Source organism: Acinonyx jubatus, chromosome B1 (assembly GCF_027475565.1).
Source record: "Acinonyx jubatus isolate Ajub_Pintada_27869175 chromosome B1, VMU_Ajub_asm_v1.0, whole genome shotgun sequence".
In the NCBI taxonomy this organism is placed as follows: domain Eukaryota; kingdom Metazoa; phylum Chordata; class Mammalia; order Carnivora; family Felidae; genus Acinonyx; species Acinonyx jubatus.
This window is the reverse complement of record NC_069382.1, coordinates 166,317,727-166,344,095: the sequence shown is the minus strand read 5'-3', so window position 1 is coordinate 166,344,095 and position 26,369 is coordinate 166,317,727. Positions and strand designations below refer to the sequence as shown.

Sequence of the window (26,369 nt, the reverse complement as noted above, 5' to 3'; positions counted from 1 at the left end):
AAAACAACAACAAAAACTATGGAAGATCAACACAGCAAAGAAGCAATGTTCACGACCTGTTTGAAAAAGAGTAGGAATAAATGCTTATGAAAAAATAAATGCTTATGCAATTAAATTATAATTTGATGCAGTGTCAGAAAACGTACACATAGCAGACAATTAGAAATGCTGAGGAAGGGACAAATAAACCAAGCGACAGCATCAGTCTCTGTAAGAAAGAATAGGTTGGTAATTATCACATTACTCCATATTTGTGCTGTGGAAGGCCAGAGTCCATTAAAGATTGCTTGCTCACTAGTTGGTATGTTTCATACAAGACTGAACATAATATGTTCTGCAGAAAGCTCTTGTAATCACTCAGAAAGAAGAATGGTTTCTACTCTCATCTTCCTAAATAGAGGAAAAATGAGAACAACTCTTTGGTTGTTAGGGAAACCTGGCTCACTACAGAGGTACAGGGGATGGTTCTTGGTCCTAAATACATAGGAATGCAAACTGACAAACTAAGCCACAATCAACTGATTCTTGGATTTTCCCTGTAACCTAACCACCAGGATGATCCTCTACGTCATCATTTATCTTTCTTTTCAAGCTGTTTCTCCCTTCTTGCCTTCATTTTTATTTTAAAACACCAGACAAGGACAGTATAGATATAAGGGAAATCAAGTGCTAAGGATAGTGTCTAAATTGGTAATAACAAAGAAAGCATTCCATATTCTTTCTTCTAACATTAAGTTCTGCTTACTATTTACCAAAGTGTAAGTTTAAAATTAGTCCTAAGTCTTGGTAGGCATGGGAAATAAGGTTAAAATATATGTAAGCAAACATGAGTGAGTGAGAGAGGGCTTATGGGTATATTACTTAGGAATGCTTCTGGCTATAATAGAAAAAAGTCTAACTAACAATGGCTTAAATAAAGATTTGGTTTTCCTTCCCTAAGTAGTATTGGGATAGGCAGTTACAGGCATTAGACTGACAGTTCAAGTCACTTTCCAAGACTTTCTCAATGTCTCAAGGTGGCTGCCATAATTATCACTATAATTATTATATTATATATTATATTAAATATTATTAATATATTTAAATAAATATTATATTAAATATTAAATATTATATTATATATTATAGCTATAATTATCACTGCCACAACTGAAGACAAGAATAAGGGGCAATGGCAACTGTATCCATCTCTTACTTGAAAGCAAAAGTGTTTCTAAAAGTCCCTAGCAGATTTCCAAACATGGCCATTTTTGTTTATTTATATTTCCATGGCCATGCTTCACTATCAGTACTGAGCTTTTCCAGCCTTGATAGCGGGATGACAAGACAGAGGAGGATGGGAACGGGTGTTAAATTAGCCAGCCAACAGTCTTTGCCACAATGCTTAAATATAGCTGGGCGTGCATGTGCACAGGTGTGTATGTATACGTGCATGTGTCTTTGTGTGCATGTACGTATACAGAGGCACACACATCCTCCACTGCTTTGCCTGGGGAAACCCAGCTCATCCTGCAAGGCCAGTCTCAAAAGTTAACTGCTTCCTTGAAGCCGTACTTCTAACACAAGTCTTCTCCTCTACGGTGCTCTGACAGAACTTTGCTCCTCTACGGTGCTCTGACAGAACTTTGCTACGTTTTCAATGTACCATATTCAGATTAACTGTTTCAATGTACGACCCATAGTTTTGTTCGAGAGGAGGCACCACATCTTGTTCACCTTTACACTGTATCTCTGGAACACTGGCAGTCAGCATTCAGTGTTTGCTGAGTGAATGACAAAAAAAAGTTAAGAAAGATTCTGAAATCTAGATATTATCCAGTACTGTTGCAGTCTAGACTACATTCTTTTCAATATATTCCAGATACATTATACAGCTATTAGATACTCTTGGCGCATGACTTCTTAGTTTATAATATGTAAGACAGGAAGGCAAATTCCCTTCTTTAAGGAGATAGTATTATTTTATTATCTTTAATGGGAAGCAGATTTGAAATCTATCATAACCTGATGAATAATTATCATCAAGAAGTTCAAGAACACAAAGGAAGTACAGTTCAGCATCAACTATGCCAACATCACAATGGCTATATTTCAACGTTTAGACAATGACTCTATCCATTCTTTCAGCTACTTTTGGGGCATCTGCAGCTAAATCATCCTGGCCCACATCCCAGGGAAGATCAGAATATACCTGTGTTCAAATGTCAAATAATCCACAGAAAGCATGATAAGATTTTTTTAATGATCATGGGGGACAGTTCACTAATACAAGCTCTTAAAATTTTCTAAACTAAAAAATTATTTTCTGGTAATGTCTCACAAAACCCTGAGGTAACTAGATAATGGGAGAGTCAAGATGTGAACGCATTCATTAGAAATACATAAACAAGTGTGTTTGTGTGTCTTGTAGCTCCAAGGGGAGAAACGAGCTCAAGAAGTCTACAGGCATACATTACCATGCACGAATCTAATAAAAACAAAATAACTGCATGGGTGACATCACATTGAAGCCATAGTTGAAGGAAGGAAAGCATCTGATTTTGCACAGATGAAAAGGAGACATTCTTTAAACCAGGCAAAAATAACATAAAGGACTAAAGAGGCAGGGCCAGCAATGAGCATGCGGAGAAAAATCACAAGCAGGCTAACCTGGGGTGTGTTGGTGGCTCTAATAACAGGATTTTCTCAAAAGGGTAATGAAACAGTTCTGAATATGCAGCAAAATTGCAGTGGGTCTACCCTGAAGCCTACAAAAGAAAAACCGTGTCCCCAAGCCTGTTACTTTTTCTTTTATCCTGAGAGCTCCTGGAGCACAGCGTTTACTAATTTTAGTGGAAGGCCCCACAGCCTCCTTTCCTTTGGCCCTGGTGTCATTTATTGTGAGATTAAGATCTTGAGTGATAGGCTGTTTGCCCCTGGAAATTAATATCTTTAGCTACATAATGACCACTAGAAAAAAAGATGTGAACTTTGCGTGCTTTTCCTGATCATAACACAGGAGTGTTTAAGCCGTAATCAATTTCATCCCAAACATGTATTACCTTACACAGATGGCCACTAATGTGCACTATGGGAATTACATATTCAGCAAGTGTTGAAACATGATAAAATTCCCCTGGCATTTATGGAATTAAAAAAAAAAAGTCCAACACTAATTTTACTTTCAAAATGTCACTATGCCAAAAGTTATAAAGGTTTCAGGTTGAGGACTCTTTGACATAATGTAGATTTAATTATCACTGAAAAATCATGAAATAATATTTATTCACCCAGTAAAGCCCTCCACAATCTTATTTTCTCTTTCAGATGTTCATAAAGTAGGCGGAATTTTAAAAAGGCACATAATTGTAAAATTTCAACCCTAGTCAAGATAAAAGCCTTCATGCAGAGTACTTAAAACCTGTATGGTAAAATGTATCATGATGGATTTAGAAATTATGTTTTTCCCATTCATTGTATATTTTGCCAAATAACAGAACCTCAGAATGACTTATTACCATGTTAGCAAATGTTTGGTTAGTACTTAGATTTCTTTGTATTTTTAAAAAGTTTGTGATAATGTTCCTAAATGATAAAAAGTTTAATAATCAAACTCAAAAAACAATTTAGGCTTCAGATTACAACATGGACTATTTGGCGGCAGCTTCTTTAAAGACAAAGACAGAATGCTGGTAAGCAAAGTTTTCCCACTAGAGTAAATATAGATAAATACTAGAATAACCTATATTTCAGTATGAAATAAGATTGTGACCAGGAAGATGAAATATTTCCTTACTAGAAAGAATGTACCAGACACTGCTAAGTGCTTTACATTTATTAATTCAGTTAATAGCTTTGAGGAGGTTGAGCAAATTAGGGTCAAATAGAGGTACAGTTGAGCTACGTCAGTACGAACAAAGTCCCAGGAATCAATAAATACCCAAAGGCAGCGAACGAGAAGTAAAACTGAGATTAAAGGAGTTAGGATTTTATTCAAATCATTAGGGTTTTAAACATTTGTATCTGTTCTTCAGTCTTTGGTAATAACTTTGTTTCTCTGAATGGGTTTCAGACTCGGTCCAGAGCCACTCCTGCTAAGGGTACCTATTTGTTTCCACTGGAAGGCTCCGGAATCCCATTTTGGGACTGGCTCCTCTCCAAGCACACCCACACACCTGCCCTCATTCTTTCACAGACATACTCTGGGCAGGTACTTCTGGGTAAGAGGGTGGGATACAACAGTGTGTTCCTTCCTCTGCAGGGAATTTTTATTTTAGAATGTACCCTTAGAGATTCTTCTTTGGATTCCCTCTCATCTTGTTTTCTCATTGTACCTCCTTTCCTTTTACTGGTATCTGTTTCTCCTAGACCCCGGCTGCCTGGCTATCATCAAGCCCCGAGTAATTAGCCATGGGGCCAGGAATCTAGAGTGGTGGTTTTCAGAGTCACCTGAAGGGCTTATTACACACAGATTTCTCATCGAGTAGGTCTGAGGTGAAGCCTGGGAATGTGCAATGGTAACATGCTCTGGGTTTGAGGACCTCACTACAACAACTGCTTTTTTTAGAGCAAGCTTGACAACATTTTTCTGTGAAGGGACAGAGGGTAAATATTGTAGGGTTTGGGGCTTGCTGCAACTGCTCAATTCTGTCGTGGCATGAAAACAGCCAAAGACCATGTGTAACCAAGTGGGTGTAGCTGGGTTCCAATAAAACTTGATTTACAGAGCTAGGCAGTGGGTGCATTTGGCCCTTGTGCTGGAGTTTGCAGACCCCTGGTGCAGAATGCTGTGAGCAGCCCATTTCTGCACTGGGTTCTACCCTGACTGACTGCTCTGGATATTTCCTTGTCCAAATCCGACCATTCTTTCTTAGCCTGACCTCAGATCCTCTGGTCCCAATTCTCTCTTCTTGCAATCCCAAACTGCAGACAAAAATCTCTTAACTGTAATACAGGGCTACCGTCAGAGAAAAGGTGTTCTCCCCAAACGATCATATTACATATGCTATATGCTACCTTAAAAGTAAACAAAACATTTTCTGCAGGTACAAAAGAGACACATGGGGAAGAGATACCTTCTTTAGTCTGGGTGGCTCAAAAACCCAATCCCACATGAGTTAACACTTGACCTTAAATGAGGAATTAAGGCTGAGCCAGGGTGGGGGAAGGATGGGCAAAGGAATTCTAAACAGAAGAAATCACATGTGCAAAGGCAGAAAGTATGCAAAAGCATATTGTACTTGAGACGTTGCCATTCAGACAATATGGAAATAATACATGAAGTGAGGTGTGGTAGTGATTTACAGACTACTAATTTAGTAGGATTGTTTTAAGGATGAAATTGGATCAGTAGTCTCAAACTGAATAGTAAGTTAGGAAAAAGATGGGGCTGGAAAAGCTGGTAGGGAATGGAAATGGAAGGGTCTGGGTGTTATGTGCAGGGTTCCAAAGGCAAAGGTTATTTGGAGAAGAGTTTTAGAAGAGGAACAGGATCAGATTTACATTCCAGAAAGTGTACTGGTGGCCAACTAGGGATGGAGTAGGAAAAATAGAGGCCTTAAGACCAGTTAAGAGGCTGTGGCAGTCCTCATTCTTTTCAGCTTGAAAATATGGCAATCCTGGAATATGGATGTGCGGGTGGGTATGTGATTCTTAGTCATTTTATAATGCTGGCTCACAAAGGTTGCCAGCGTCCTCTCTGTTCTGCATTCCACTGGTCAACATTCACTCTTGTACTTTTTCTTCTCAACCTCGTTTAGCATACAACAATGGGGTTTTATTTTAAAAAGGAGAATCTCATACTTCTTTCCTTCCAGTGTAAGTGGGGCTACAGAACGCTAGGACAAAGAGCATTAAATCACTGGAATGGCTCACTTGCCTGCTTCTGGAGAAATCGTGCAACCGGTTAATTTTTCCAAGGCCAAGAAGTAGATTTTAACTTAGTGCTTTGTGAACCACGGAAATCATATTTGAGCTCTCATGCAGCCTAGGGCTTGCCAAATAAGGTCAGAATTCACACACCCAGCTGAAAGGAATCAGGATTTGAGAGGCGATTGGGTGTAGCCTGTGAAAACAACAGCCATCTTCTCTGGGCGAGAAGGCAGCAATACGCAGTGTGGAAAGCCTACCGCAAAAGGCTCGTCGTAAGAGATCTATCAGGCCAAAAAGGAGAAGCATGTAAACAGAGAAAGAGTACTAAGAAAACCTTAAGTACTTTAAATACGATTCCCAAGATGAGTTGAGGGAAAATCATGAAACACAAATTTCTACCTTCATGTTTAAGGAAAATGATGCACAGAGGCTATCTCGCTTACTACGGGGACATGTCCTAACAATGCTATGCCTCTCAAGTGCTGATCTGGTGATTAGGCAGCTACACGCTTGGTTACGTTTTATTTTTCAAGTTTACCATATTTTACATACATTCTTGCTTTCTTCTAAACCACACCCACAGAATAACATATGGTTTATTAACATGGGATTTGGAATTAAGACCGAACTGGGATTTGAATCCCTGCTCTGCCAACCACTGGATATGTATCCCTCAGCAAGTAACTTTCCTAAGAATTTCTAAATCATCAAGGTAAGGCCAATTAATACAGACTGAATAGGATCTTTCTGAGAAATGATCTCAAAACTTTTTTTTTTTTTTTGAGTATGTTAGGAAAAAATGTTGAGTGCTTACCTAGGACATTGTTCTATTTTTGTATAACAAACTCTGTTAATATCAATAAATTCTGTACTTTGCAGAGTAAAGAGAAATTATAAAAAAGTTGAGATCAAATATAACTAGTAACAGAAGTTGTAACATTCTCTCACCCCAATGGATCATTTCGTGTACTCCACTTTATAGGCCCTTTAACTAAGCAATTAGGGTAAAGAGCAGAGGACCTGGAACTTAGTAAATGCTCAAAAAGTGTCAGGTCTTAGTGGATGAGCTGACAGGCTGCAAATATTCTTAAGCAAACAGTAAAACAGGAAACTACTGGACTTTTAAACCATGAAATCACCAGTACATCATGTAAATTTTCATCTAGTACATTTCATTTTTTAGTACAAATGAAAGGGATATTTGCAGCCTCTAAGAATAGAAGCGGTAGTTTTATCTGAAAAAGCATTACATTCTAATACAGAAGTTACTGTGAACTTGGCAGTCATAAATGCTCAAGAAAAGTCCTGTTTTCCATTAAGTTTTATATTTTTCTAGGAATCCTCTAAACCACTCGTTGCCACGTGTTGCGAAGGGTGCTAGACTGTTGTGTTTAGTCACACTGTGTATCATGGTTGATCTATTTATCACACCACATCAAAGAAGTCTTCATGAAGTCCCAAAAATGTCAGCCACGTTCGAGGGGGAAGTTAAGGAGATAATGTAAAAAAGGTCACTCCACCTCATGAGCCGACCTTGGGGACTCATCTCAGTGCTCGGGGCACTAAGCCCCGTCTGGAACTTCATTTTTCAGTTTACAAGTGCACTGCCTGTCTCTGCCCACTGAAACCGAAGAGAGGGATTTTTCTCGGTCCTTTTCCCTTGCTGTGCCCCAGATCCCAGAACTCAGCCCGCCATGTGTTCAGGCGTCTGCTGATGAATATTCTCAAACGTGTGCTTGTCACGTTCATAGGTTAAATAATTTAGCAAGTTTTCAAAATGGCTGTGACCACATTTCTACAGAATGCATTCTTTAGAATTATTAGCTCTTTTTTCCCGACATATCCTTAAATTAATCCTTAGTGACAACACATGTGACACGAACATCCTCCATGTGAAGAAAACATGGACTACATACATTAGCAATAGGGGCCAGGCTTTCATTAGGCAAGCACCTACTAAATAAATTTAGCTTCTGAATAAATTATTTAACTGAATCATTTATTTATTCATCAAATATTTATTCAGTAGTCAACATGGGCCAGACAGGCAAGGCACTGGAAACACAGTGACGAATACGAGAAAAACAGTCCTTGCTCTCATGAGGCTTCAATCTAGTGGAGGGTACAGGTAACAGAAATCACAAAATGTGTGTAAAACATTGCTCTCTGATTCAAAGGAGAGCTAGATTGTCAAAGTTGCAGTGTTCTGATTACTCTTTTAAAAAAAATTTTTTTTAGCGTTTATTCAGTTTTGAGAGACAGAGAGAAACACAGCACGAATGGGGGAGAGGCAGAGAGAGAGGGAGACACAGAATCTGAAGCAGGCTCCAGGCTCTGAGTTGTCAGCACAGAGCCCAACGTGGGGCTCAAACCCATGAACTGTGAGATCATGACCTGAGCCGAAGTCGGTCACTTAACCGACTGAGCCACCCAGGCACCCCTACCTTGATTACTCTCAAGCTCAGAAATGATCTTCTCTGAACCATAATCTATTAAACAAAACTGCATCAGCTAAGTTGCTATTTTTTAAAAACATATTTCACAATCTATGCCTCATAACAGGAAGAAAAAAGAAAACACCAATTTGATCACCAGGGAAATACTGCTTCAATCACTGCCCACTATTATATCTCACTCTGTTTTCGGTTACTGCTCAAGATAAATAATTTGCTTTCATAAACACTAGATGCGATCAGTAGGTAATCTGTGCAATGCTAAAGATATAATTGCATTTCTCTATTGAAGCAAATAAATATAAAACATTTTCAGAAATCTATATTTACCACGAAGGGACACCTTCCTATTTCAGCCAATGGTTTAATTAGAAAATCTTCCCTGATAAGATCAGAGCCCTCTGTACTATAAATTTTCAAGGGAACCCAGCAGCAGAGTATGAAGATGAGGCAAAAAAAAAAAAAAAAAAAAAAATTGTTTTAGAAGGACGTTAGAATAAATGTAAAGTGACAGATCAAAGAACAAGGTGAGAAATTTCAGGGAAACCACTGCTAATGAAGCATAAAGCTCCGTAATCATTCTGTTACTTATCTGTAATTTCTCCTGACCAAATACATACAAATGAGTTCTAAATGTTATTCTAAAAATCAGATTTTTAAAAATGCAGACCAGCGTAGTATAGGTGGTTTCATAATCTAAAATTACAAGTCTAAATACATGAATTGTTTTTCAAAAGAGCAAGGTTAAAGTACATAAAGCAAGTCAGGTATACTGTCTGAAGAAGGGGGAAACGAGGTTCTCAGAAGTGGTGGTGGTAAAGACATGCAGAGATGTTACCGTCCATAAAATCCAAAGTGGTGCTACAATTCCCCTTCCTAAACCGGGTCAAGACACCTCAAGTATCTAATATGATTCTAATAATCCCTTTTGCATTTTAGCCATGTGACTGACCCTTCTTGTCCCTGTACGATTTTGTCTTCCTAGGAATCAATGCTGCGTCTTGGCCTCCATTGGTAACAGAAAAAAGATGTTTCAGGAACATCTTGAAACAACCCATAGCATTAGAATTTCTTTTTTTTTTTTTTTAATCCTGAAAAGTTTACTATCTGAATACAAGGGCTGGAGTCCAAAGCATGAGCAGAGATGATGCTGATATTTACAGATGGATGTAAAAGTCCTAAAACTTCTCCTCTAATGACAGTCAGTAGGGATAACGGTATCCAGAGGACTTTTTCAAATCTCTTATACATTCTTCTTTCCTATAGTGCCCTGGAGGATGAAGGGGGTGCTTTCTAGTGCTCAGATTGCTGGGAAAGAAAAGTAACAAAGCACTGTGCCAAGGGACCAAAGTCATTATCTTCTTGGATGTTTTCGGTCTATTTGGATATTTTTTCAGCTTATGCTAGGAGTTACTGCACCCAAAGGAATAAGGTTTTAACTAAATTTCAAAAACTGAGTTACTTCTTTGACAAACACTGGAGGGATAAGATAGTGAGTAGGGTTTAAAAGTACAATCCTATTTACAAAATTTTCACTTATTTTGCAACATATTAAAAATATTCTCATTTTCAGGAAAAGCTCTACGAATCTTTCAAATTTTGAATGTCTTTAATGTAATACTACCATTAACATGTCAATGGCATTTTGCATCATTAATTCAAATATGTTCAGAAACCTCTTGTGCAGGGAGGGACACAGTGACGATCTGGTTTTTCATTGAAAAGTGAAAAGCATTGAGGGGCACCTGGGTGGCTCAGTTGGTTAAGCATTCGACACTTGATTTCAGCTCAGTCATGATCCCAGGGTCATGGAATTGAGCCCTGACTCTGGCTCCACACTGGGCATGGAATCCGCTTAAGATTCTCTCTCCTTCTCCCTCTGCCCCTCTCCCCCGCTCATGTGCGTGCCCTCTTTCTTCCTAACAAAACTGAAAAGCATTGAAAATCTATAGTATTTTGAGAAGGACATTTTCTAAAAATTTCACACACAGATGGAATATTATATGGTTTCAAAAGGTGCTCAGTGAAGCCCAGAATCATGAAAGGCTTCTCACTGACCATGATGAGGGCAAGGTGCTGAGGTTGAGGGGAGAGCCAATTTGGGGTTCCTCTCCACCCCTCCACCCTTAATCAGAGCAACTCTGCTTGTATCTCTTATACATATTATGATTCAGGCAATACTTTGTTTGCTAAATGGGTTTTGCTGTTAGAAGAAAGATTTAAAATTCACTATCTACATGCTAAGTCTAATATTGTGGTCCACCCAAAAAAACAGATTGCAATCACATAAAAAGAGACTACATAATCCACACGTCTCATTTAAAGTAGCCAAAGAACGCTAGGGTGCCTCAGTCGGTTGAGCATCTGACTCTTGATGTGGGCTCAGATCATGATTCCAGGGTCGTGGGATCAAGCCCCTTTGGGCTCTGTGCTGAACATGGAGCCTGCTTAGAATTCTCTGTCTTCATCTATCTCTCTGCCCCTTTCCCCTGCTCATGCAGTCTCTAAAAATAAAAACAGATACAAAAATAAAAATTAAAAAAAATAAATAAATAAAGTAGCCAAAGAAGAAGCCAAAAACGGTTGACCCTTAACATTATGACAGCTAAATGTAAAGCCAGGGCAATGCACCTGCAGGACCCGTGCTCTGCCATGTTGAAACCTGCCTCAGTAGGGTGGTTTTAATGACAATCACCCACAATTCCTACTGAACACTCACCCCAGCGATTTTAACCCAGAATGCAAGCTCAGACCAAGGAAGCAGTGATACCACCCTGACTCTAGATACATTAAAAATCCTAGAGTCTACAAATGATCAGGGATGGGAAAAGTATTTTCAGAAAAATAACTCTTCGTTACAGAGACTCTTCAGTGTTACTGTGCCTGTTCTTTTTCCCTAAAAAAATCTCTGACCTCTTTTAACTGGTAAAATAATCTTTTGGGGTTCATTGTATTTTTTATTATTTAAAAAAATTTTAAATGTTTATTTTTGAGAAAGGCAGAGACAGAGCACAAGCAAGGGAGGGGCAGAGAGAGAGAGGGAGACACAGAATCCAAAGCAGTTTCTAGGCTCTGAGCTGCCAGCATACAGCCTGACACGGTGTTCAAACCCATGATCCAGGAGATCATGACCCGAACCTAAATCGGATGCTTAATTGACTGAGCTGCCCAGGAGCCCTGGAGTTCATTTTAAAACTTATGTCTCTGGAGCTACCATTGGACCAAGCTTGTGGGTCACCATTTCGGGTTCCTTCCGAATTCCCCACTTAAGGAATTTGTTCAGACCATGATGCTCAGGTCCTCCACTGAGGGAGTGTTCCTTATTTGCCTGTGCTTCCCCAATACCTAACACCTATTAGCAGCCTAATTAAAGTTAATGAAATAAACACCTGAGTGGAATTATGGTTTTAGGGATAGGGATGGACACAGAAATCCAGCCCTTATTTGGAAACTGGCTGAGCAAGGGAACCAATCCTTTCACCTTTCTGGTTCTTAGATTTTTCAATAAAACTTAGAGACCATGGCTTATCAGGAAGTAAAAAGGAATTAGCTATCAATCTACTTTTCATTCATTTTAGGAAAGAGGCAGTCAGAGGGAGGCATCTGTATGTGTAAGCTAAAAATATACATATACATGTAATGCATTTCCCAGACAAGTTAAATTTTTCCGTGTGACTCACGATCACCATCTGCTGGAGAAAGGTTGAACTTCTATTTCATTTAAAAGATGGAAGTCCCAAGGCTTTTAATACCAGATATTACACTTACTACACACACACACACACACACACACACACACCCACCCACCCACCCACCCAACTGCAACAACTGTTAAACCTATAAAACCCAATCTATAAACTCTAGGGAGTTCAGAGTAAAACTGTTATTAGGCACGTTAAACATTCAACTCCAGAATTTTCTACAGTATGCTTTATGCAGAAACAACATTTAATGGTTAGAATCCATTTTCAAATATTTTATTGTAACTTCTTACATATTAATTCTATCACATTACCATGGAGGTAAAGGCTACATTATATTCAGGCTGTGTACAAAAGGAGGCAGGAGAAAAGTTATTTCCAAATGTATTTCCAAACGTTAGTTTTTTTGTTCTTAGTCCTCAAAACAATAAGAAAAAAACAACAGATTAAAAACCCAAACCATTAGTACTGTAGGAAACATGTAACTTTGGCTGGAGAGATTGAAAGAGATTATGGTCATGGCATTGTAAATAATAAAGTATTTTATTTTACCACATTATGTCCCAAAGACATAATCATATATAAATATGTTAGGGAAAAAAAGAGAGGGAGAGAGACTTATTCAACAAGTTAACTGATAACAAGCTGTGTGTGTGCTTCTAAAGCTGGGGGGTAGATGGGTATTAAGTTGGAAGGTACCATACATGCTATCACAAGTCTTCTGAGAAATAAGCAAGATACAAAAATAAGTTCAAATGCAAGGAATGTATGAGAAAAAACTAGCTTCTAAAGTGATCACAGTCCACTGAGGAGACAGGAGAACAGTATCTCGAGTCACAAATGGCCACTGTATACAACAGAGAAAACCACCTGCAGCTGGGGCATGACATTCCCCAGTACTATACACAGGCAGCACATGGGAGCAGAAAGGGGAAGGAGGCATCAGCGGCGCTAACCACCTTTCAGACAGGAAGTGCCAGAGAGCAAACTGTTTGAAAAAGAGGAAGGAGTAAAAAAATGTCAACTTTTACTAACCTGCAGGCAAGATCCAGTAAGCTGAAGCTAACAGACAAACCAGATTCTATGTAGTACAAACATGAATACAGTCAAGGAATTATGCAGTAAAGAAGTTATTTGATGGAAAGTGAAAGGTTAGAATGAAGATACCTGAGTGGCTAAGAGCATGGACTTTGGAGCCAGAATGAGGATTCTGGCTCACCCTCTTATGAACTGTGTAATCTCAACCAAATCACTTAACCTCTCTGTTTCCTTGATTTCTTCATCTGTGAAACTGGAGTCATTAACATTACCTGCCTCCAAGGGATGTTGTGAGGACTAGTTAATAGATTCAAGGGCTACAAAGGCATTTGGCACACGGTAAGTACTACACAAATATGTTTGCCATTCTTAATTAAGGAGGTGAGATTTCTCGCTACTTATAAAGCAGCGATCATAGTGTATCCATCGCTTTTTGGCTGAATAGCCTTGGTTTCCTTATCTGTAAAATAAGAGTATTTTTGGTTGTGACACAAATGAGGGATGTTTGTATATGTATGCATACGTGTGTGTGTGTGTGTGTGTGTGTGTGTGTGTGCGCATACACACAATGAATAGCCAGGTATAAGCACTGAATTGTTCACTTATGTCTTCTTCATTATTAGGTACAGAGTCACACAAGCTGTATTTTTACATTATTTTGTATTACATATTATAAATCTTCATTTATATACATATATACATATATACATATTCAGGCTGTGTACAAAATGAGGCAGGAGAAAAGTTATTTCCAAACGTATTTCCACATATACATATATATGTATACATATATACATATATACACACATATATACATATATATACACACACACGTAGTGTATGTAACTTGTGTGCACGTGTGTGTGGAGGAGGGCATGCTTATCTTCAATGATGCAGGAGCAATAGTGTACATTGGCAAGAAGACAGCTAAACTAGCCTAACTCCAATCCAAAATTATATAAAAAAAAAGAAGGTCTACACAAAGTAATTCCAGAGACTTTTCGGCAAAAGTTTTGACCATAATTAATATCTGTTGATACTTCAACCCGAGGAGATTCAACAGTGAATGGTGTGTCAAAATGTTCTGATCTTTATTTATTGGCTCCTGAAAAGACTGAAATTTTCTGGAAACCAAATTTTCTGTATGAGCAAAATGGTCTTTCACATACCTTTTCAATTAACTCATAACTCTCTTCGAGTTTGAGCAGTCTGTTCTGCACGGATGTGGATGCACGCTGATAGACGGCTCGCCACTCCTGAAAGTCGTTCTCTGAGATCTCAGCCACGGCAAAACATAAAGTTCGTAATCCTGAAAAAAGGCAGCATATATCCCCCCAACACCAAATAAGATTTTATTCAGAAGTATGACCCTTCCATTTTTATATAAATAAGTCTTATTTTGAAAAGACTGGCTCAATTCAAACAATATGTTGAAGTCTGATTCAGTTGTGACTCCACTTTAATTTAAAATGGGTATTCGTGCTCCCCTCACCTTAAACCAGCACCCTGCTTCTGATCCCTAGCTCTTTCGATACATCCTTTGTGCCTTTCCCAAAGTGACTTTTCCAACATCCAAATCTTATCAGATTATTCCTTTTTTGAGATCTTTCAATTATTCCCCGGGATAAAGTCCAAACCCCCAAATCTGGCTCACTTACCCTGTACCAATTGTCTTCAACCTCCTTCTCTGCCATTTACCTCCTATACACCAGGGTCTCTGCACACGCTGGTCACTTTTTCCCCCTTTCACTCCCTCCAACTCCCTCAACTGTCTGCCTTGCATCTGCCTTAAGACTCAGTTTGTAACGTCATCTCTCGGAAGCATTCTCCTCTCACTCAGACCCCACAGGCAGAAATCCCCAAACACACCTATGGTGTGAATGACAATGTTTCATACTGTTTTTCTTGTGGATTTCCTGTATTAGTGTACAGATCCTGGAGGGAAGGGGCCCTGATTTCTTCATACCTCTAACTCTAGTACTGGGCACAGTAGCTGGCTTGTAGATGCTTCATAGATGCTTATGAGGAAAAAGAGGGACCCCAATGGGGTCTCCTAGGAAAGCCATGTGCCTCATACAGGGATATATGCTTGTATTTATTATTGTTCTTTATCACCATAAAAGTGTAGTATAGAGTCTGAAAGACCTGAGGAATAGTGACAAAACAAAAGTACTCATCAGAAACACCCCAGGAAAACAACCAAATCTGATGTTTGAGATGACCTACTCCTCGTGATCAGTGTCTATCAATTTCATAACTCACTTGGAAACCACCTTCAGCCAAACAAAAAACAAAAAATGGTGGATTGGAACAAGGAAGAAGCAAAAGCATTTGTCAGCCAGGACAAATGCAGTTAATTGGGTTCCTGAGAAGACAACACCCTCACTCAAAGTCATTAACTCATAGAATAACGAGGTGCTAGTGACCTCAAGCCAAATAAAATATGACCAGGGAACATGTCAGAAATAAGAAGCAGAGAACATAAAGTGCCCAGAGGACTCTATCTTCCAAGAAAGGAGTAGGGTTGTCTATTGCCAGCTCACGGAGAGTAGAAGCTAAATCTTTGGGGCCATATTAGGACATGTTTTTCTCTTTTGGAAATTTGGCTGAAGACTTACTCTGGGGTAGCCATGGAGTAAAAGCGATGTTCAGCCCAGGGCCAGAAAGAATAGGGTGGAGGTGAAGACCAAGAAAACTTAAATTTGTCTAGGAGCTGGACTATCCTTGTATCATAACCAGAGAAGAGAGAGATGCTCCCTCAACCCTCCTCCAGAAAAAGAACCTGGGCAGGATGCTGGCTAGGTTGTACCCGCCGAGCCCAGCTGAGGATGCGCCTTGAGGAATCTGAACTCTATGAACAGGAGTGTCTCCATGCTCTTGCATTTTTGGAGAGCTGGGAGAAGGTTCTTTATGCCCTTGCTTTTCAAAACCTCGTGCTTTTTAAAACGTTCCTATCTTTTTGCAGCTTTTGGATTAAGAGGAAGAAGGATTTGATCAGAGGTCAGGCTTGCTGCATTTGGTGACTGTTGTAGCTGAAGCAGACAAGAGTGAAACCTTAGATGGGAGATTTAGATACAGCTCTGACTACTTCTGTTAAGTTCAGAGATAAGGCTCTACAAATTCTTGTAGTAACAGACCCTACTGTTTAAGGACTCTCGAGTCCTCCCATCTAATCTAGATCATTCCCCTAGACCATGCACTGCTCTGCTATACAGATCATATGTTTCAGGAGGACACAGAGACAGGACTTAACATGTTTAGATCCCAAGCCTCACACAGAGCCTGTCATGTGGTAGGGGCCTAAGAAGTCTTGAGTTAAAACTATACTGAATAACTATTCTTATAGCCATATAGGCTTATTTTTCTCCTCTTTCTTATTCAGACTAGCATAGCCAGTTGTTTTGTTTGTTTCTCTTCCTTCTACACTGCTAGAGATACAACATATTTATAATGTGAATAGTACCCATTCTAAAAAGTGAACAGATTTATAGGCCCTATACCCCCAAAACTTGGGGGCTAAGTCTCTCAAAATTTTAATACAGAGAAGCAAAGCAAAAATAATAGGAACAGCATGTAGTATAATCTAAATTATCAACATTAATTGTTCTCTTACTTTAGGAATTTCTAAGTCAAGAAACAACAATCTTGCAAGACACCAGAAGTATTTGATTTCCTTTTATTTTAATCATGCTGTATTGCTGTATTATACTCACCTTCTGTAGCAAACTGCTCTAAATGTTTTAGGGTAATTTCTTTGTATTTTGAAGTCTCTGCCAGTCGATCATAAATTACAGTGTCCTCGAAAACAAACAGAAGGTAGAATGCAATTAAAGTAAGCATCTTGAGCTTAATGAACATTAATGTTGGCAGCATTATTAGCAGCAAATCAGTATAAAAACAAGCAATCACTTTGAGCATTAATTTTAAAGCACAAAATATTTTTTGCCTAATAACACTGTTTCCCCAGTGACACTAAGAAATAAGGTTTGAGTCATATATTTTCATCTTTCTCCTTTCTGAATACATCCGTAGTTACTCCAGTGATCAACATTTCATATTCTAGCAGTACCTCACTTATCTTGCAAGATCTTCCCCAACCCTGAAGGTAGGGCAGGACGCTGCAGTGTTCCTGGGTGCCACAGGGAAAAATGGTCCAGTACTCAAAAAGTTTGGGAAGTGCTGGGCTGAACAAAGCTTGCCCTGTAGGAATACTTAGAGCCCTTAAAATGCTAATGTGAACAGATGTCTAAGGGGGCCACGTGGTATGTTCCCCAGACTCATTCACTATGGAGCCCGGGCTAGGGATTAGGGCATCTCTATGGGGCTGGTGCTCACAGAGAACAAACTTTGAGAAACACAAGGCCAAATCCACTGAGAGGGTTGGTGGGTATGATAAGGAGAATTCTGAACAAATCTAGCATTGCCTGATAGCTGAATATTTCTGATTGTGTCACTTTATCTTCTGAAAGCTCAATTAACTTAGTCTGTAAAATGCAATTACTGGATTATCTTTAAAGTGCCTTTCGACGTGAATGTTGTGCACCACTTACAGTTCTCTGATTTTTGCCCCTTTATAAATTGCTTATTGTTCCTTTAGTTATTCCTCAGCTTGGATTTAATGTTTTAAGAATTTTAGTGTTTGGCCTTCATGGTTTTATTAGACTAGGAAAAAATAAATCATTTACCTGCAATTACTTTCTCAGTGGTATTACCCATTTTGGGGTCTCCAGTCTCAGGGCTGAGATTTGGAAGGAGGCTAATGGAGTATGATTTAGAACCCTTGAGAGAAACAAGAACTTAGTGACCTCAGGACAGATGGAATATTCCAGGCCCCAATTATGAATTTCTTTTCATTCTTTAGTGGTGGAATAGGAAGGGGGGGGGGGCAAAGCAAAAGGAAATGGTAATTTCCCCTCATGGTTCCTTTCTAGGAATGAAAGGTATAACTTGTGAAATCTATTTTTTTCCAGAGGCTAATGACTTTTTCAAGGAAACTAAATAGGCTGCTTTGAAACTAAGAAAATCTTCTAAAAAATTAAAGTCACGAAAACCAAAGTGATAAGGAAGATTAAATTCTGCAACGTAGCCAAATTTTCTAGCGGAAGACACTGATGTCCAAAATAGAATTTTCTATCTTCTTTATGGTATCAAGGAACGCAAGAGACAGAATATACATGAATTATATGGTATGTTTTTAAATGATAGTCACAACTGGCCATGCTTACCTGTCAGAAATACATGAAGATCAACTTTTTACCCAGAGTAATGCTCATTAATTCAGAGAGCTACATCAAGTATATGGTACGTGGTTAGGACCAAAAAAGGTTTCTTCACAGGAACGAAAGCGTGTGTACCCTTACGATCGGATTAGAACCTACTGAGTCTACATTTACAGAAAATCCTAACTGGATTTACTTATCTGGTGTCCTAGCCCCTCAGCAAGGTAAGATCAGAAAACAGTGCAAGAGGGGATGTTCCTGGAGTGCACGGCACAGATTCCAGGTGTTTATGTGAAGAGTCTACAGCTTCAAGATGAATAACTCATCTTAGGTCGATTTTCACTTGAAAAGTTGTTTTCCTGTTAATCTTTTATTTTTTTTTAATTATTAGTATTTAAAAAAAATTTTTTTTAACGTTTCTTGATTATTGAGAGAAAGAGAGAGACAGAGCATGAGCATGGAAGGGGCCAAGAGATAGGGAGACACAGAATCTGAAGCAGGCTCCAGGCTCTGAACTGTCAGCACAGAGCCCCACACAGGGCTTGAACTCACAAACCGAGAGATCATGACCTGAGTCAAAGTCTGACGCTTCACCGACTGAGCCACCCAGGCGCCCCTATAGGCGCCCCCTATTGGAATAACGTTTTTATTTTCTTGAATAAATTATGATTTTATTCGTGTCGATATAACTTTTTAAAAATAGGCTACTATTGCAGACATAAACTGTATATTGTATACTTTTCCTGTTTTTTTTCATTTAAAATTAAAAAAGCAAGGCGACTTCATTGCAGAAAACCTGGAAAAGAATAAAAAAATAAACCATCCATATCCACACACACAGAGAACCACCATCTCTCTGTGCTGTATTCTAGATGAACTCTTCAGTGCTGTCTTCCAATTCACTAACTCCGCCCCTGCCCCTTCCACTCTGTTTAGAGTTTATTCCATTTACTGATGTTTTCTCTTGATTGTTTATGATTTCCAATTTAGCTTACACGTACTCCCACCCCTCAACCCCAATTTCTTTTTGATTAAAAATAGTTGTTGTGGTTTTTTTTAAATCATGTTGAGCTCTAAGCATCCTTGGCCAGACCTGTCTGTACAAATGATTTCACCTGGAGTGAATTCGTGTCCAGTGGTTTACATGCTTGTTCTCTCTTCGGCATTAGACTTTCCTCATGTGTCCCTAAGTTTTGCTCTCACTCTCTCCTTGTTTGTGTGTACCCCAATCTGATGGTTTTATATTACCCCCCAGCAGAGTTGGTATGAGCTTTTCTTAGTCTCTTCTCATAATTAGGAACCTCATCACTGTCTCAGGCATCAAAGAGGCTCCCATCCACATTTTACAGAAAGCACTATTTGCCCCCATTGTCTCACAGAAACCAAACTCCAACCACTGCTCCCCAATCCTGATTAAATCTCTCTTTTTAGATCCTCTACTCTTCACTTTTAGCCTCTTCTTTTCATGTAATATCTCCTTACAAGATCTCATCAATCCTCTGCTTTTAGTTTCCAGCTATACTTGTTAACTCCTAAATCTGTATCAGCACCCTAGATTCCTTCCCCTGTATAATCCAAACATCTCTGCCTCATGGCCCAGATGTAGTTCCCAACCCTCTATCATGGTACGTGGCACCACTTCGTCTACCCAGTTAAGTTGAAATTGGATAATAATCCTAGATCATGGTTTCCCTCATCACCCACATGTAATCAGTTACTAAGTCCTAAATCTCCACCCTCTCAATCCTCTCTGCAACTGTCTTGGTTCAGATCCTTATCAACTCTTGGGACTATAGTCAATAGCATCAACTGGTAACTCTGTATGCATCTCTTTTCTGCCTTAAGCCATCTTCCTAAATGGCATCAGAACAATTCAGAAAAAAATACAAGTTTGTGAGCATGAAAATAATGCATGACCTAATGCATGCTCACCTTGCCAGCCTTGAATTCTGCTATTCCCTGCCAAACTGTGTGCAGTTCTCAAGTGTACCTTGCTGTTTTACATATTTCTGCCTTTTTAGCATTCAGCGGCATTTCACAGCCAACTTGGTTAGGAGTGAGGGGAAACAATGCAATAAGCGAGTTAATGTATACAAACTCTCCATGATTATACAAAAAGGAAATCCAGTGTTTTTATAGTTTATTCAGTGCTTTAACTCCCCAAAGGTTCTAGATGGATGATTACTCAAAACTAAGAATGGAAGGATGTAAGTTGAGTGTAAACTGAACACATATCAATCATTCCCTTATCACTAAATACTACCCTTGGAATGTGGGAGAGCTTTAAAGTATACCTCAATATTGTATACTAGTCTTCTCTTTATATATATTTTCCTGACTAGGCTCAGCTCCTGACAAGTGTTGGGTCTTATCTTCCTTTTTCCAAAATCGAGCTGAAAGGCTGGTAGATAAAGTGCACACAATGAATAAATGTTACTTGTTTCAGTCAACAACTGGAGGAATTCTAAACCTAAATTTATGAGACGTCACGAAATAATTCTACCAAAATGCTTTAAAAACACAGCATTCAAAATTGCATTTCAATGCTTTAAAACCAAGGCATTGAAAAACATTTTCAACAAAAATTTAAGTAATAAGCTTTGGCTTCCTAATAAGTTCAGTTTCCAAGTTTCATTCAATAAATCAAGGTTGCAATTATATTTAAAATTGGAAAGTTCTAAGTTGGTAAGTTACCTGACTAGTCCAAGTAGATTAGGTATCCAGAAAGGATAATTCAGAAGAAAAATGCTAATTTTAAGAACAAAAAGTGGCTCTGGTCCGTAGACCCCTTATTTAGATTTCTATGAGTGTAAACATATTTTAACTAGGAAAATTCACTTCGAATAACAAATTACTATTTTTGCCAATATAACCTGCCAATATACAAAAGCCAACCAATAGTTAGAAATTCTGTTATAATTAGAACAATGCAAAACAAATAGTAATGACCATATGATGAAAATTACAGCAGTCACTGTGATCCAATTTTTCCCCATGTTTCTATGGTCTTTAAAAAAATTAGATTCAAACTGGTGTGGATCATTACATTTCTAATACAATTTCAAAGCATTTTCTACTTTAATTGTCTTCTAACGTATTTTATAATATAAACCTCAAATATTATGTATCAAAAATTGAATTATATACATAACCTAGGCCAAATTTTTTCAAAGCACCAAATTTACCCAGAAGGAATTCCGCATTTCACCAGGAGAGGCTGAACACTATTACTATAAAACACCAAGGAAAGTGGATGTCAGCAACTTTATGCTAAACATCTGTGTTACATTTCCATAGCAGAATGCTGAACGTATACATTATAAACCGTCATAAATCAAAACTGTTAAAGACAAAAATAAAAACTTACAGCTCCTTTGCAGTAAAGTCGTAACTTCCCGGATGGAGTGCGAACAATCACCGACATTCTTTTTCTAGCGCTGAAAGAAAGAGGTTTTCCATAATGTGTCATCATACTGAGAATATGCATATATATGTTTGTCATGCCTCACATATTTTAACGCTCACAGTGAAAAAATAAATGTGACCAAATTATGAGTCCTATCCTTCCACATACACAAACTGTCCCCTGGGTATATGGCTGGGTATCTTTGAAAGTTACATCACGTCTTTTTAAGGCACCAGGGTACCATCTACTGCCCTAAAGGAATAATTTACAAAATAGATCCCAGGAAGCCTGCAAGAGTTAGTACCCACTTGAGCAGAAGAGAGTTCTGGCTCAATGTTTTAAGATTTAAAAAATATTAAAGTCAGTGTCTTTTAAGAGGAATTGTATGTTACAGCTTTAAATACAAACAGAAATAATAATCTATGTTAAATATATACCCAAACCACACAGAAAGGCAAACACTGGCACTTAAAAACTGACTTATGCATTCACAACGATTGTTTTTCAATGATTACTAGCAAACCATCATGCAAAAAGCCCAATTTATATGACAAAGCTAAGCTAATGAGCACAAGCATTTTAACACCACGTTGGCGATATAAAAATGGTAGTCAAACACACAGCATCTTGCACTGCATTTGCAGAGAGATAGCAAATGACACTGAATAGAAGTGGCACAGATGCATAAGATATGCCTCATTTAGAAACAGGCGCATATAAGCATTCTCTCCAGAAATGAGGGAGAAGAAGGACTTCTCAAGGGTCTGTACCTATTTGTTTACCTTACAATATTCTGCTACGAACGGAGGTGAGTCCAATATAAGGAGCAGTTAGATATGGTATCCTAGCATACCACACAGTCAGGAGTTTCTTTCTGAGGTATCTAGAAATATTTAGTCTTCTGTTCCTCCATCTAGAATCCCCACTGTATTAGTACCACCGATCGCTGTCCCTGTGCTTTGGGAATGCATTCAATTGGGCCCTCTCCGTAATGACATTGAATAGTCTATATTCTGTTTCAGCCCTTCTTGGTGCCTCCTTAATCCAACTTTAATGAGATGGTTCCAAACTCATCAACTTTTCTGCTCCTTTCTTCTGCTGGCAAAACTCACAAATCCTGGGGAAATGGGAATGCTTTCTGTGGCACCACAGTAGATGGACATAGTTGGAGAAAAGTCACCCTGCCACCGAGTTTAGGAAATCCAAGATATCCATGTCACCTGGGTGCTCACTACTGTTCAGCAACATGTCACCTTTTTCTAGTAAACTTGCTCTCTATCTGCAGGATTTGGAACACCTTCTCCCTTCTCCAAGTCTCTAATGAACCTTGTACTCCGGATCCTTTGAATTTTTGCAATTCACCTCGATGAAAGCTACAGACAAAAATCTCTGTTCTTTTTGCCATTAACACCTACACATTTATCTGCTGGGCATCATCCTCTCTGCCTCTTTTCCTGACAATGGAGGAAGTATTTCTTTTCTTATCAGAAGACTTCCTTTCACATGTGAACCTCCTCTCTCACTCTTCTTCCTCAGTAACCTCACTCCTCAAGCTATGCTGCCCTCCCGAGTCTGCGTCTTCCACTTCTAGACTGGGTCTTGCTCATCAGTTGCGCATGTTTGAGTCTCTCTCCTACAAAACTCAGCCCAAAGAATGTGCCCCAAGAGAGCCACATCCCCATTCACAACTCAACCCCAAACAACTGCTACACGCATGGTCTCCACCTATATCCCCTGAATGCCATCCCCCCCCATCACTGCCACCTGGCTTCTCTCCTGACCTTCCCACTGAGTGGCTAAATTCAGCATATACTTTCCACCTTCAGCTCACCTAACCTCGCTGCAGTCTCTGACACAGAAGACCACGGTCACCTTGAAATCCACCTCTTCTCCTGGCTCTATGCAGTCATCCTCTCTTTATCCTCTACCTCTCTAACCACAAAGTAGTTTCTTTTGCAGATTCCTCTTCTTCTAATCAACCCTTAGAAGTTGGGGTTAGTCGTAGAGCAATCCTCAGCCTTTCTTATTTCTCTCATTCTGTATTTTATATCTAAGAGATCCAACTCATTTCTTTGGCTTTAATTATTTTAGAGAGAAAGAGAGAGAGAGAGAGAGAGAGAGAGAGAGAGAGAGAGAGAGAGAGAGAGAGAAAGCCCATTTACAGGCCAACAAGAACCAAATTTATATTTCAATCATAGGCTTCTCTTTTATGTTCCAGGCCCTCATATCCACGGCCTGTCCCACCACCTCCATCCGTATATCTCAGGGGCATCTCAAACGTAATGATTCAAATATCTCATCCTGCACATCTATTCCTATATCTGCCATCTGTATAAACGGCACCTCTACCTACTCAGCTGTTTATGGCAGAGGCTCTAACTCCTTCCTCCTTTCTTCTTCCACCTCCAATCCACCCCAAAGGCCCTCTGACATTCTTCCAGAAGGTATCTGGATTCTATCAACTTCACTTTCTTTGCACTACCATCATCCTAGTCTGAACCACTAATGTTTTTCCCAGAGCCTCTTTTAATACCACCATAGCCACTTCTCTCACTTTTATCCTTACGCCTGCCCCATCGCTGCATCCTGATAGACCTTAAACCCCTGACCGCGCTTTATTTTTCTTCGTGATGCTTCCAGGTATGTGTTAATAAACAAACATACCCAAATGCTAATGATATACTATTTATAGTATCTTGTGGATATAATGCAAGTGGACTTAGCAAAAACAGCCACTTTGACATGAAAAAAAGAGGCCAGGAATACATTTTGGAAATATATATATATATATATATATATATATATATATATATATATACACACACACACACTCTATTATAGTTACTCATCCAATTTCTCATGCATTTTCCCTTGAGCTTTTCAGCACATACAAGTAAAGAGAGCAGTGTTTAAATAATACATTAGACAGACCCCATTATTTTTTATATTAAACACTGGCATGTGGTTACTCCCAACCAAGATAGCAACCAAAGCTGACATAGAAAAGGAAATGACTTTTTTCCCCAGTAAGTTACAAGTGTTTCTATTTATTTATTTTAGTTTTTACTTAAATTCCAGTTAACATACAGTGTATTATTAGTTTCAAATGTAAAATTTAGTGACTCAGCACTTCCATTCAATACTCAGTGCTCATGACAAATGCATCCCTTAATCTCCACCACTTATTTCACCCATCCCCCACCACCCCTCCCCTCTGTAACTGTAATCAGTTTGTTCTTCTTAGTTAAGAGTCTGTTTCTTGGCTTTCATCTCTTTTTTCCTCTACGATTGTTTGCTTTGTTTCTTATACTGCACATGAGTGAAATCATATGGTATTTGTCTTTCTCTAACTTATTTCACTTAGCAAAATACTCTCTCGCTCCATCTACCTTGTTACAAATGGCAAGATTTTGTTCTTTTTTATGGCTGAGTAATATTCCATTGTGTATGTATATCACATCTTTACCCATTCATCAGTCAATGTACATTGGGTTCTTTCCATAATTTGGCTATTGTTGATAATGCTGCTATAAACATCAGGGTGCATGTATCCCTTTGAGTTGGTATTTCTGTATTCTTTGGGTAAATATCTAGTAGTGCAATTGCTGGATTGTAGGGTAGTTCTATTTTTAACTTTTTGAGGAACCTCCATAATGTAGGAAATGCCTTTTCTAGTCAGTGAGTGTATAAGCTTGCCTTATGTAGGAGAAAGTTCAAGGATTTAGGTAAACTCTTATTTCCTTGAAGAGCAGTGTTACCTCCTGGCCGTGGCCTAGCCTTAAGTGCTGTGTTAATGGTGATGCAATCTTTAAAAACCATCCTGTTACCTGAGGCCTATTTGCCCTAAGAATGTAGGTTAGGAAACTGCATAGTCATGAAGAAATAAAAAAGCCAAAATCACGGAGATATCACTGATTATCATTAGAAGGCATCTATTATTTGACCTTAAGAAATAAAGTAGGATAATCTCTTTGATTTCTGCTTTTCCCTACTAGATGGTAACTGGTTTTATACCTAATGGAGGGATGGATATGGTTTCTGAAATCTCAAAGATAATTAGATACAATGAACACAGAATTAGACTGCTGGGTTCTTGACTCTGATTCATCTTCACTACACATGAATCCTAGTGCATCTAAGTATAATGTTTCCAGATCACCAGCCATGGGACTCTTGGTCCTATACTCCACAGTTGTGATGCAGACCAGCTATGTTCAAAAATATTTTTACACTGCCTCCAGGAGTCATGTCCTGCAATACTCTGAAGATGGGTGTTCATGACTTATTGGCAGCTATGACAATTATAAACTACACTGATGATTTTAGTATTTTGTCTGAATAAATTTAGCTAAATAAATAAAGCACACTCCTAGTTATTTAAAAAAGAAAAACAAAAATGTATAGAATTTCATCTCACAGATATAAATCACAGAGCAGCTGTTTTACCTGGTGAATTCCAGAACATTGAGCAATTCGTATCTTTCTTCTTGCCCCAACTAGAAGAAAAGGAATACACGATTACATCAGGTTGGAAGTACTTTGGCTTTTTGGAAATAAACCCTATGCATGAAGTTTTAATGTAAAAAATAGCACAAACAAAGCGTCCCTTCTGAATATATCCTCTTTAATTGAATTTATTAACTTTCAGGTTAAGATGGAAGACTGAACATATGCATTTAATTTCTGTCTATCCCAAAGTCTC

At 38.7% G+C, this 26,369-nt stretch overlaps 1 protein-coding gene across 8 annotated transcripts in view; it reads right to left on the bottom strand.

Moving 5' to 3' along the window:
• Positions 1-26,369, bottom strand: part of ATP8A1 (ATPase phospholipid transporting 8A1) — a 229,724-nt gene that overhangs the window by 96,849 nt on the left and 106,506 nt on the right. For all 8 annotated transcript variants that reach the window (XM_015084122.3, XM_053217414.1, XM_053217412.1 and 5 more), the window contains 4 exons: positions 26,114-26,163; positions 21,629-21,698; positions 16,756-16,840; positions 14,212-14,351 (listed from right to left, as the gene is read on the bottom strand). In XM_015084122.3, coding sequence (XP_014939608.1) covers positions 14,212-14,351; positions 16,756-16,840; positions 21,629-21,698; positions 26,114-26,163 — 345 coding nt within the window. The remainder of the gene's footprint in view (positions 1-14,211; positions 14,352-16,755; positions 16,841-21,628; positions 21,699-26,113; positions 26,164-26,369) is intronic.